Source organism: Anopheles funestus, chromosome 3RL (genome assembly GCF_943734845.2).
Source record: "Anopheles funestus chromosome 3RL, idAnoFuneDA-416_04, whole genome shotgun sequence".
Lineage (NCBI taxonomy): Eukaryota > Metazoa > Arthropoda > Insecta > Diptera > Culicidae > Anopheles > Anopheles funestus.
The window spans coordinates 58,282,467-58,296,687 of NC_064599.1; the positions used below are offsets into that span (position 1 = coordinate 58,282,467).

Consider the following 14,221-nt stretch of genomic DNA (forward strand, 5'->3'; position numbering starts at 1 on the left):
ATAAAAGGGAAATTCCGGTTTAACAGAAGCCATCATAGTAAATCCGTCGACGTATAATATTTACCTGCGAGGCGAAACGCATTCCGCACCCTTCCACGATACACTTGTGCAGTTTGCTGCAGGCATGCGACAGGACGTGCTTTTCAAGCCAGTTAAACTTGGTACACTCCTTGTTGTGTACCTTGCAACCATCCCACAGGCACGCATACGGTGGATCCTTCTGCGTGTTAATGTGCGCTAGTTGCAGATGTTCGAGCAGCTGCGAGCTACTATCAAACTTGCTCTCGCAGTCCCGCCAATAGCATACACCGTACAGCCGTCCATCGCCCGACCGGCGGAACCCTTTGCGACCGAAATTGTGATGCGGTGCCGTACCGGACGGTGCCGGAAAGCGGATCGTTTTCGGTTGCGAAAGGATGGGACTCTTCGCGCAGGTTGCATCCGGTGCGAATGGGCTCATCAGGACCATCTCCGTATCGATACTCGGGGGCGACAGATGGGACTGATCGGACGAGGGTGAAGAGTTCGTTGTGCGAGAATCGAGCGACGATTGGACCTGTCGCTTCTTTTCCAACTCCTGTCCCGGTTCCTGGTGCGTTCCTGGTGGTACTATGCCGTCGGAAGAGCTAGTGCTTTGAGGCGTTGAAGCGGCACTATAATCTTCCTGCAGATCCGCTGCAGATGAGGATGAAGACATGGCCTCTTGCGGCGATTGTTGCTGTTCCTCTGCCAACGGTTTCACCGTGGACGTGCATGTGTCCTCGTCGTCCTCCTGCTTTATTGGTGGCTGGTCCGGCTGCTGTTGCTGTTCACGCTTTTGCCGAATAATCTCCAGAACGGTGGAGTTGGTGGCGTGGTTGTGGGGTTGTTGATGCTTGCTTTGGAGTGCAGCCTCAGCCTCGGCAGCCGCTACTGCCACATCGGACAGTAGGCGAAGCGGTGGTGGGAACGGGGACACCGCAACGGAAGCAACCGTTGCAGGTGTACTCGTTGCCGGTACCGCATGATCGACGATCAACTGATCCTCGAATTCTTCCGAAGATGAGGTAGAGAGCGGTGACGATCGCGAAGACGTCGTTGTCCGTGTGTCATCCTTGTTGCTACCAACACTGCCTGCCACATGACGACGATGATGCAGATGACGCCTTTGCTGATGCTGGTGAAGGTGATTGTGATGATGCTCGTGTATATGATGATGAACCTGATCCTCTTCCTCCTCTTCGTCCCCTTCCTCGCCCTTCTTGGCCGAGGACGTATCGGAAGGTGATCCGGGTGAGCAGAGATCGATTGTAAGCGACTTGTCCTCACTGTCACTGGAGTTGGCAACGATGCCACTGTCGTTACTGCTGCCACAATCCAGCGTGAGCGGGTTGAGGGCAGGCGGTGAACTGGGTGCAACGGCAGGTATAACCACTGACGGCGTCTGCGTGGAACCGATACTACGTGACGTAAGCGTTGACGAGCGTACCAGCTTCGGAAGTGGAGCGGTCGACGCTAGAGACGATGCCACCGCCGTCGGTGGTTGCTTCGGAAGCTGCACCGGAACCAATCCGGGAGGTTCACCACCAACGGGTGGTTTTTGTGTACCGGCGGGAGCGGCAACCGTCAACAGTGCCGTCGAGGGTGCGACCGATGACGTGGAAACGGTCGATGAGACACCGTTCAGCATCGCATTCATGATCGGTTTGCCGGTGGTAGTAAAGGTGGGCACGGTGGCCACGAGCGGTGGTGGAGAGAGCGATTGGACGGCCGACGATACAATCGCTTGCTGTTGTTGGGCGAGATGTTGTTGCATGGACGTGGCGATACCGAGGGCCGATGCGTTCATGCCCGCGGTTGTCGCTGCGTAAAGCGTTGTTCCAGTGCCGTAGTGTGCTGCAGCGGAGATCGGCACAAACTGAGTCGCTGCTGCGGATGTTGCTGCCTGTCCGAGTGTAAGCTTGTTCGCACTCACACCAGTGCCGTTGTTGGCGGACGAGGCGAATGCAGCTGCCGCTACCTGCAGGTTCGAAAGGATCGCAGGCGAAATGTTTGCCAGCAGTGAATGATGATGGTGATGGTGATGGTGCTGAGGTTGCTGTTGCTGTGCGGTACCAGTAGCGCTACCGGTCAAGGCAGCCGGTCCACCATTGCTCTGTTGGATGATAGCTGTGATATTTGGTAACTGTCCGGTGGTGGTGCCACTGTTGCCACCATTACCCGCGCCCTGTGATGAAGGTGGCATGGGCGGTGGCTGCAGTGGATGCAGGGCGGGAATGTTGGCTGACGCCGGTGTGAATGCTGCACTCAGCTGCGAATTGATCATCGCCGGGATGGCGGCTGCATTCACAAAAATCCCTCCACTTGGGGTCATGATCAGCTGTTGTTGCTGTTGCTGCGGGTGCTGCTGCTGTTGCTGTTGCGCAGCGAAAGGATTGAGTGCCGCTGGGTACAGTGTGGGTGCACCGTTCTGGGGCTGGTAAGCCGACGGTCGACCGGCCGCTGGTTGACAAGAGTACGGCACAACGGTGGTCGTCGGTTTGGAAGCGAACATACCGCTAAAGTTCATGTTCATTGCCGACGCTTCCATTGTGAAGCTTTGCTGCTGTTGCGTAGCATTTGCTACCGAACAAGCGGCCGCGGCCATCAACTGTTGTTGCTGCTGTTGGGCGGCTTGATGAGCGGCGGCTGCTGCCGCTTGCTGTTGCTGCTGTTGCTGTATTTGATGGATTTTAATGAAGGTGGCATTCATGACGAGCTGCGGAGTGGGACCACCGGCCGGACCAGCGCCATTAGGTGCACCGCTGCGAATCAACCCAGCCGCTGCACCGTTGTTGATGCCGTTCGCATTGACTAGCAGGTTGGCGGCTGTTGCCGTCGGTGTACCGGCACCAAGCGCGAATGCTGCTGCAGCGGCTGCAGAAACGGCCGCTGAAGCGGTTTGCTGCTGTTGCTGATGCTGCTGCTGCTGCATGGCCGCTGCACTAGCAGCCGTTGCAAGCGTCAACGATGCACCACCAGTTAGTTTGGCTTGCTGTTGGGCAGCCGCGAGTGGAAGCAGGTTCGAGATCTGCACCAGATTCGGTATCTGTCCGGGTGCGGCGCCTCCACCCGACAGCTGATGGTGATGATGGTGGAACTGGAAAACGGCCGCCGTCGGTGCGATCGTCGTGGTGGCAGCTGTACTGACCGCCGTCCCAAGCTTAGAGCCGGACATTGATTTTGTCGTTGTGGCGCTAGTGGGCGTGGGTTGTGGCTGGGGAATAATCGATTTATACTGTGGTACTACAGCCGCCGCACCTGTCTGCGTTACAGCGGTCGGCTGTTGTGGTTGTGAAACGGTAACATTAGGAAGTGGCAACGATTGTGCATGTTGCTGAGCCACCGGACCCGGTAGCCGTATCGTAGTGAGAAGCACCGGCGGTGACGGTTGCCCTTTGCCCATCAACATCGGATGCTGCTCAGTCTTCTGCGTGGTAGTTGTCGTTGTTGTCGCCTGATGATGATGATGGTGCACGCTGGCAGTGGTGGTGTTGTTGTTGTTGTTGCTGCTGCTGATCGCTCCGCTTGCTGGAGCCGCAACGATCGTATGCTGATACACCGCAGTCGTACTGCTGACGGTGGTCGTACGCGGTGCAATATTGATCGGTTTCTTCGTCTGCCCAGCAACGCCAGTACTACCGCCAACGCCTAGACCTCCCTGCACGGTATGGCTGATCTTGCGCGTAGCAGACACGGTCGGAGCGATGCGAGCCGTTTTACGTTCTACCTTTTTCGAGATGATTCCATTGCTGGTGGTTGTACTGGAGGATGCCGCAGATGTACCGGGGACGGCAGTATTGGTGGCCGCTGTAACGGCTGCCTCGGATGCAGCGAGCGTAGCTACAGCAACCGCTTCCAAAGCCGTCGTCGTCAGCGTTGTTCCACCGAGCGTTTGCTGGTTGAACAGTTTCAAATATTTCTCCACATCGGCTTCCGAGAATGGGGCCGGATTCGATGTAGTACTAACCCCGGTGAATACACCCCCAGCAGTCGCTTTCGTGGAGGTTGTCAGTTCCGGATAGCTGCCTTCTGTTGAACCATCGACAAGCAGCTTCCGCTTTTGCTGGTGCAGCGCAGACGCACGTCCTGCTACGGTTTTGATGGTTTTCTTTAAATTGTGAAACGTGTTCGGGGGTTTCAGCTGCGATTTAAAGTACCCGGTAATTTTGTTCGCCTTAGCCAGTTCCGTTGGAATGGCGGAGGCGACCGCGGCGGCGGTCAGTATGGTGGCGGTAGTGCTGGGTGTCGTCGTTGGCAATGGTACGCTACCACCGGACTTCAGTACTATCGACGGTTGGTTGTTGGCGCTGGCCACGCTTACCGTACTACTACTGCTGCTGCTGCTGCTAGCCGCCACGATCGCCATTTGGGTCAACTTTTTCTGGGTAGTACTGTTTACGGCGACCAATGCCGGCGGCCCGTTTGTGTTCGTTCCGACCGACTTGCATACGATCTTGGCACCATCCTGATTCGGGCGGGCACGTTTGGCAGAGGCGGCAATGTGATTGCCGCCTGTACTATTGCTGTTGCTATTGCTTTTTCCAGTTCCGTCCGTTTGAACACCGTTGGTGGTGGTAGGTGGTTGTGGCTGTGGGGGTGCGGTGGCCGCTGTCGATGCGGTCGCTGATGCCGACGTTGGCTGCAGGCGCTTCAGCTTGTTCGAAGGACTCACGGCCAGACTGGCCGAAGTGCCAGCACCCGAAGCTACTCGTAGCAGTGCGACGGCGGCTGCGGCAGTGTTGTTGTTGGTAGTGGTAGTGGCGGTGAAATTGCTGCCAGTCTGCGACGTCGCGGTCGATCCAAAGGCAGTGATGTTAGTGGTGTTAGTTTGCGGATCTGACGCTGATACCGACACACCAACCATCGGCTGAGCGGTAGCACTACCGGCAGCATTACCGTTACCGTTACTGCCAGCGTTACTAGGGTTACTATTACTACTTATACTAATACTATTGCCGGCTGTCGTAGTGCCTGCAATGGTAGCGGGATTAGTCGTACTGGTGGTCACAGCGTTCGTCGCTGTTCCACCGGTACCGCCCGTGTTGACAGTGTTGTATGGCCACTGGCGCCGCTGAAACGGTTGCTTAATCGTAATGCCCCCTACACCACCGGCAGTTTGCGTGTGGGGTGCCATGCTCGGTCAAATAGACCTTGTACTCGGTCCGTCTCGTGCCGACGAGAACGTGTAGCGCCGAACCGTGCGAGTGCCTGTGTTCCTTTTTGCGTCCTCGTCTTCTTCGTCTGCGTCGATTCTCCTGCGATCTATGGCTTCCGTCTGCTGGCTGCTGCATTGGGTTCGAGCAAATATCGGTCGCTGAAACGGCTATCGGTGCAGTGATCGAGCTAGCAGCACGGTGCAGGCGACATCCATCCCTCTACTACGCTGTTCACGTTTCTTTCTTCCTGCACTCTCCCACCTCTTCCACGATCGCCACGTCGACGTTGAGTTTGTTGTTGTTGTTGTTGTTGTTGCTGCTGCTGCTGCTGATGCTGCCGTACCGATCGTTTCTGCTGATGCATGTTTCGTTTTCGCTACTGACCACCAGACGTCGACACCATCGTTGTTCTTTTCCAAATTCTCTAGACGTTTCGTTGCCACCAACTAAAACGAATCCAAAAATGAACGTAATGTTAGCTAGTTGTTTATTGAGTTATAACTTTAAATACATTTAATTAGTTATTGAAATAGTTTTCAACCCCTGCGGAAAGAGAGCAAGATCGACGCGCACAAAAACATGAACCGGTAGGGTGGCGTGCGCAAAAAAAAAAATCCGGTTTGCAGAGATTCATCTTCAAACGAATCCCTCGTCCATTCATTTCCAGTTTCTTATGCTATGCTATACACACCCCCTGTTCGGAACTCCCTTCCACATATCAGGAACGACGGGGCAGGAGAGGATTCATTTTTGGTCGTTCAATGACCTTTTTGGTGATACAGTTTTTGTTGCTGTTGTTGTTATTATTGCTGCTTCTCTGCTATTCCTGATTTGTAACGAATGCGATTTCGTCCTTCGTCTCCGGGGTCACCCACCAAGTTTCTTTCACATACTGTAATGTGGCATATGCATGTGCAACGCTTTACGTTGGTGAGACTGATCGATCCAACTGACCGACAAACCGACCCCAATGGCTCTGCCACACAGCAAAACAACGAGAGTGCCGTGCTCTTGCAGCAACTATCTCGTTGATCCCAACCGGAATATCGAAGGAGACTGTCAAGGGAATGAAGAAACTGGTTTCTTGCTCACACTTTTAATGGACCAAGTTCGCGGCCACAATACTACCAACCCAGAGGAAATCAATTTCGCTTTTATTCCTTCCAGCCTACAGGCTCCAACGGCTTGTAATGGGTGTTACTGTGTTCGATCTCCGGTTTATCCTTTTTTTTTGTTCAAAACTTGTGAGAAGAATCTTGTGGTTGTTCAAAGAAGAGGCAATTTAGCATCTCACGTCTTCCGGCTTCTTAAAGCTCAGTGTGATGAAAGTCAGAATCATCAGAATGATGGATGATCGGTACGGAAATATTTGGTCGCTTCCCTGGAAGAACTGTTGTTAGACGTTTGGCGTGAAACCCTTGTCCGGCCGGAAATGTGTGGGATAGCTACGTGAACACGACCGCGAGAAGCGAGTAGGCAGAGAGGTCGAAGGTTTGAAAAGGCGTAAATATGGTAGAATTCCAATGTTTTATTCATGAAAGCATACCATATTCTCTTTCTTGCTTTCTCTCTCCTGTGGCCATTCGACAACTGGACAGAGAAACGAAGCGCGAAAGTAGCCAATGTTTATGCGCATGACTTCGATAGATGGATACACACAGTAAGCAACAACAGTAACACAGCATAACTTCAAGATACTATGCTACACTGGAACTTCACCGACGTACGGGAACTGACCCAGGAAAGCCCAACACAAAGTCCAACGTGTACCACCACCCAAAGCGAATGTGGGGAACCGAGATGTTGTTCGCTCGTGTGCGTTTGGTTGCGGTCTCGGGTAAATTATACTTGGGCCAGCAGCAAGATCAAGTTCGGTCTTTCTCCAATCCTACTCAAACTTCCACCAGACATTGTGCATGCATGCTGATGACGGGTCCTTCCTTATACCCTTTTACGGGTAGTTTCATTAGCCAGCTGAAATCGTGCTTTGTGAGGTTTTGAAGAAATAAATATCTTGCTCTTTCACTCGTCCAAGCCAGCAGTTCACCTGCATTCCAGCCTGGCATACATCCAGGGATGGTGAATTGCTCCCATCATATAAGAGCCCCGAAAGCCGTCGACAGTTAAGATTACCCTTTGGAGTAATAAAGCCTTCTCCCTTACGGTACATCTGCAAAAGAGATCAGGTGCTGTAAAGTTAATTTTGCAAATCTCTGTACCATCGTTCAATAAAACACGGTGCCGACAATACTGAGCAAGATCTCAGTTTAAATGTGAGTGTCCTGAATAAGACATCACGTCCTTTTTTTTGGGAAACCTTTTGGGATTTATATTATCTCTGATTTTTACTTCTTGATTACCTGTTGGTGGATGATCAGCCCTGAGTATTGGAGAACGGTCAGGACGAAGTTTTGATAGTCTTACCGTATGCAGATCATCAACACTAACTAAACTTAACTTAAAAGATTTGTATAGCTTTATCTACTCTAATAAAAGTAGTTTACCGAAGAATTTACGAATATTTTAACCTACCAAACTGGACGACTTACATCGAAACCTTTTGCTTATTGTCTACATTCCCCAACAATCTACCATTACACATTCCTACGCCGAACGTTGACCTAAAGGAAACTCTGTACCAAACACCTCGACACATCGATCAGGTGAGGTAGCAATTCCTTCAGACTCCAATTCCTGCAGATGATGGTAAGCATAGAATGAATTTCACTCTCATTCGTTTCGTTTACAATCCGCCTGCATCCGCTTCACATTTCCTTCCAACACCGGAAGAAATGCAACATTCCATTTCGGTGGTTTCGTTGCTTGTACGTAGTCGGTCCAACCAATCCTCTATCTTCCCCCGAAAAAAAAACCAATTCGTATGATATGAAATACTTTCCCACATTCTTTTCCCATTCCCTTTCGCCTACGTAACGACGGAACTGGACAAGATCTTGTTAGATCCCGGGTAGGCGAGTACATCAACCTTCAATCTTCCAACGTTTTCCAACTCCCTCTTCCAAAAGGGTGCGCTTTGTGTATGAAATGAAACGTGTTCCCACCATTTGTAGCGAAGCAGGGGGAGGGGAAGATATAGGGCATACCTTACCAGTCCCGTTCCACGTTGGACCACAATGTTTCTAAACGAAGTGTTTAAGACCGTATCCGTAACCGCAGACAACGAACCAGTACAAGGGAAAAACGATTACCTTCACTGTTGGTAAGGTAAGGTGTCTTCTTGTCTTATGTGCGACCGAACAGCATCCTCCACTCTCCAAAAGATTCGGGGGAGGTGTATTGGAATCCCGGTTGTGGTGTATTATTTCGAAGGCAACATTACCCCCGTGCAAGAGCCCCAAAACTCATTACGCGCTCGAGAAACACTTAAGCACCATTTATCATCGGGAGAATATTTGGACCCACCGTCCGACCCGGGCCCACCCAGTACAACACCTTTGCGCATCTCACGTCGTCGACGACCACGGCCGCTTCTTGATGATGAGGGAGTTCACGATGAGTTTAGGAAAAGTTCATTATTTATCTTACACCTCCCGAAGTATCTCCCGAACTTCATAGCAACGAAAGAATGATTTTGCTACTCTGCTACGTGGAAGAGCAAGTTCCTGGTGAGAAACGGGAAGAAGTAGTAGCATAAACGAACTTTTTGCTCCTGCTCCACACATCATCTTTGCGAATATGGTTATCATCTTTATCGTGTCCATAATTAGCAGACTTTGATGCTGAAGGAGAATAAGTATATTGCTTTAATACATTAAGAGTACGTTTCATTAGAATTTTATTTTACTTTTATTTCCTGCATCAATAAAAGTTGTAAACGTTTTTAAGTCTTTAAATTCCTGAACAGCAATGCAATCCAAACAGGCAATCCTATGCATGCGGAACGGCTACAGGCAAAATGTCATGGGAATTCACATTCCTCAATAGTAGCCGGCGGGGGGTTGTTTCCAAAGTATTCAATCCTGTGCAAAAAGGGGATATGCACGCAACATTATCGGTGGTGAAAGGTGAAGCAAACATCCCGCATAATAAAATAACCTCCGTGGTAATACAGACAAAAGGGGGGAGGGGGGACGAGGAAAGCCATAAGCACACGAAAACACGAGGGTGCCCATGTACGTGGCGTTCCAGGTTCTAGTGGAAAATGGTCAACAAATATAGTAGCCAGAGGGCGCCAGAGGGTAAAGGGTGGAGGACTGGCGGTAGAATTTATGGGGAAATGAATTTAATTAATTTTATGCGTGCCCATTAAAAACATACCCTTCTCTCCCCAAAGCAACCGTCCACCGTCCGGGCTATACAACCGAAAAGCAGTTCTGTAAGGTTTCACAGGATTTTGCGTGCTTTTTTCTGATGTTTTCCCTCATATTATTATTAGTTCCGTATTTTCTTTTTTTTCGTTTTTCATTCCCGGCTACAGTGCGTCTATGCACGCACAGAACATTCGAACGGCCGAAGGGAGAAAAGAACATACTTATGTATAGGAATGTGAATGTTAGTTTATGCAGAAGGCACCAATGAAGAGAGTACACGCTTGTTTTCGATGAAGTTAGCCACAGTCTATGGAACGCGACATTTTATTTCTGTGATTCCACTATCATTATGCGGGCGGATGTTTGATTAACCAAAAACCAGGGCTAACCACCCCACAAAAGGGAGAAGGTACAGCCCTGGGGAGTGGCACCCAATATCTATACATGTGTGTGTGAGTGCATATTGATTTGTGATCGGATTGATACGATACGAAGTGCGCTGATGTATGAACATGTGCTGAGGGCATGCAATGCGAATGTTTATACTGCCGGAACGTATTAAATCATTTAATGTAACTCACAATCGATGACCATAGTCGAAAATTAAATGTGAGAAGTTGAAATGCGGAATGTCAAAAGAACCGTAGTTGTGAAACGTTGTTGAAAATGAACCTTTGCTTACTAAATTACATTGAATTGAGCTAAAAATAAATTAATTTTTTTCTGTTTTCATAGGGAAAAATTAGTTCTTCTTTTTTTGTACCTAAAAATTGTAAACTGTAAGAAATTTTGAATAGAAAGTTCGTTGCTTATAAGCAAGTGTTCAAATAGTCTACAACAGTACATTAACTATCATCAAATAGATTAACCGAACGATTAGCTGCCCGCGATAATATATCACGATAAAACGAAACGTAAAAAAAACAACAATCAAAACTATTAGCTGGTAAAAATGATAAGATATTCCGACTGAAATCTATCAGAAATCTTCCGTCGGTATGCGATCACAAACAAAAGCAAATTCGCACAACACCGACCAACGGGCCCCCCTTGTGAGAACTATCTTTCCCGTCGGTGACATAAAGCTGTAAAATATTTGCCGAAAAAAAAACCCGGGAAAGCTACGTGCGGAATGTTAACTAGCCAGCAGGGTGAACCGGCGAACGTTTCTAGCCGTGAAACGACGAGACAGAAGAATTTGGAAAAACAAACGCATAACTAAAGGCCGCGAACGGACTAACATCCATGACGGAATTAGCGATTAGAACATGGGCGATATCATGCATGAACAAAAGCGCGAACAAAAAAAAACCGGGGGAGAAAGAAAAGATAAAAACGACGCAAAATAACGCCAAAAAGGAAAGAAAGAACGAATGAAAGAAAGCAAAATGCGAGCAAAAAGAAAAAAAAATTAACTCATGACTTGCACACACACACACATGAAAAAGGTTGGTTTCAAGAAAAAAAAGAGAGAAAAAAAAGAAACAGAAACAAGAAACGAGGCATAACAAAGTGTGGCGATTAAGTAAAATGGACAAAATGTTAAATAACGCATGTGAAAAAGCACCCGAACACGCACTAAGACGTACGAAGAACAGACAAACGAAAAAAAAAATGGTGAAAATTTTATGAAGTTAATCGAAATAAGAAAAAAATATGAATTGACCAATGAAGAAATGAAGGAAGGCAATAATGATTGGGTTTAAGAGAAGCCAGCAGCACAATGAGAACACGAATGAAGGTAAAACATATGCGAATCAAAGTAACGTAAGATAGTAGAAAGTGGAAGTGGAAAAAGAAGGGGTCTGTACGGGGTGGAAATAAAAACGGAAGATCCGCACAGAATAAACCATCAAGCAGGGAACCTCCCGGCGGCCCTGACCGCAAGTACCGATGGTCAACGGAAGAGAGAGAGAGAGAGAGCGCGCAAGAGTGAAGCGAGAAATATGCTGCCGCAAGGATATATTGCAAACGAAAAGAGACGAACACCTTCAAGGCGGTGAACTTACAGGAGAGATAAAGGTGCACAAAACTACAACGGGAGCAAGTTGCTCCTCCGTACACAAACGATCGCGCGGGAATAATCGGGCTGGTGAGCGAACAGAAAAAAAACATATAAAGGAATCCGTTTTTCACAGTCAATGTATGACCTTGGTTTACGGTCCAATGACCGGCTCGTGTCGAAAGAGACACGGGGACACGTTGCCGTCGCACCAGCCCAAAATTCGCCACGAATCCGTTTGCACAGGCGAGACACTGCCCCGTTCCCGTCACCCGGGGGGTCAGGAGCCGACGTGTGGCATCAACACACACACACACACACACTGAACAGAAATGCACTGCGTTACATTTGCGCATATAGAGGATGCGAACCCTAAAAGTTGGTTTTGGTTCGGGACAAAATTTGCATTTACGTTTCGGCTCTTGATTTGTTTTTTTTTGGTTTTAATGGACTTCGAAGTTCGGTTTTATGCGCTCGACTACATTGCAGACATTCTTGCAAAGTTGGAAGTGTTTTAATGTGCATGAGGGAGAGCAAACAAAAAAAAACATTCGCGTAAGTGTGCTTTAGTAGATTTAATTTACATTTTGTATACCTTTCAGTCGCAACAAATTCATTTGTATTTCATAAACTACTTTCACTAGAATCCTTGAATTATGGTTTATGTCCAGCTCATCACCAGAAGGAATACCTTGTCCTCAACAGATTGAAGGAACTGAGACCTTCAGAGCTATTCAGAGCTCACAGAATTCTGGATTCTCCACAGTTGACTGGGACCTTGTCTTAGACGCGGAGGTGAATGCAGTTTCTCAGATGTATCTCAAGACTGTTGCCGTCTCATACTTTGACCCACCTTTAAAGGTACATCATCAAAGGTACTGCCACTCTTGCTATTTTCCATCCTCAGAACCAACTTTTCCTAAGAATTCTCAATTTCCTAAGAGGAACTCAAGACATTCCAAGAACTCATCAATAAACCAACCTTAAAACTGATGAAGAGATGATAGGAATTGGCCGTCTGCTTCACCATATTCTCCAGAATCTTCAGCTTTAATATTTTATCGCAGTTTTTGCAGGCATTATGGATACACAACCATTTACAAACAAACACATAGAAAGACAAATGAATCCTTTAAAAACAATCACATTAGCAACATAAATTAGCACTTAAAATACAAACTAAAATACAAAAAAAAGAACACCGTACCATCCTTAGCTGGTTCCGTTCTCAGTTTTCTTCGTTCCTATGAGTGCTAGAGGATGCGGGGGGTTCAAATAGCGTACGCATGAAGGTTGCCGAGGGCTTAATGGTGGAAGTCTGTCTGATGAGGAGGGTATAAATTATACAGAACCATTCATTAATTGGTTGCTTCCGTTTCTGTGAGGCGTACCGCCATAATGATGACGGGGGTTCTGGCTTTCTATTCACCCCAAAGAGAGGGGAGTGGTCTTCAACCCTTCCACATCGCAGACTACAACTACAGGCACTAGGTGAATGGAGCTATCCATTTAACGGGGGCCCCTCGATCTTTTTTCTTTCCTCTCCAATGATTCCATCATAATTCATTCGGATCGGGTTTTACTACGGATAGCCGACGCTACCCACACGTCAGAGCTGTGGTGAGCATTTTCTCAGCGGCTCGCAACAAACCGCACTCCGAAGTCCCGAAGCGGAAGTAAAATTAAGAAGGAAACATGCAAAGTACCTTCTAAAAAGGAGTGGAAAAAAGAAACGTTTAGAAAAGCGTATCATTAGGTAATTGTTCAGGAAGCGTTCATTATCGAAACAGCGTCGGAGGAGTTGTTTGGGCAGGCAAGTTGGTGGACACAAGTGCAATATGAGAACTCAGGTGCAAAACGATATTGAACTCGTTCTGCAGAAAAACGGAAATTGTCTCGACTAACTTATGAAGTTTGAGATGTTAAAGGGAATATCTTGTGTAAACGCATAAGCTCTTCAGGGAGTTGTCGCGTGAGGTCCAAGAATAGTTCTCTTTTGCAACTGGGAGTAACAATAATAATGTAAATCGATGGGAAGTTTTACTAGCAAAAACCACACCGCAAACACAAAAGAGAAAACATGGAGTTTAGCATGGAAGCAGTTAATTAGCTTCAATTAAAACCACCAAATGCGATTAGACTCACATCAGTGTAGGGGGTATAATCGAAGAAGAGAGAAGCAGCAGAAAACACATATCTAGTCAGTTACCTTTCAGGACAAGGAGTTCTCATGCCAGTTCAATAGTTGATCTATATCTTTACGCGAGACTTTAGAGCATATGAAACTTCGTCAAAATGGTGACGAACCATAAAGGCGACCACACACCGAGTCAGTTTGCATTTTCGTACCTTTTTCTTTCCGGAACCAGTTTTCAGCGGCAAAACATCAAACGGTGTTTCGTCTGCCTTTTGGTTCGTGTGCTTCGCTTCTGCGCGCAGCAAAAAGGAAGAGTTTAACACCTTGAGAAAAGTGTAACGCGCCCAACAGAGATCCTACTTTGCTGTACAGCTTAGGTGAAAAGTATCTCTTGCATAAAAGATGCTGACAAGGTTAAAACACGTGCTTGCTCCGTACGCAGCCAAAATGTCAAATTTTGACAGGTGTAGCTTGACCGTTATTCAAACTAACATAGTAAATTAGTGTATAGTAGAAAAAGTTTCTTTTAATTTAATCCCCTATTTCCTGCGGGGAGCATAATACTTTTCTTTTACCAAAAACAATAGAATAACCAAAAATCTAAAATAATATTGATAATCAAAATCAACAGTTC

At 47.8% G+C, this 14,221-nt stretch overlaps 1 protein-coding gene across 8 annotated transcripts in view; it reads right to left on the reverse strand.

Moving 5' to 3' along the window:
* Nucleotides 1-14,221, reverse strand: part of LOC125767524 (zinc finger protein jing homolog) — a 154,024-nt gene that overhangs the window by 12,290 nt on the left and 127,513 nt on the right. For all 8 annotated transcript variants that reach the window (XM_049434170.1, XM_049434169.1, XM_049434171.1 and 5 more), the window contains one exon: nucleotides 65-5,623. In XM_049434170.1, coding sequence (XP_049290127.1) covers nucleotides 65-5,155 — 5,091 coding nt within the window. In that variant the 5' untranslated portion in view covers nucleotides 5,156-5,623. The remainder of the gene's footprint in view (nucleotides 1-64; nucleotides 5,624-14,221) is intronic.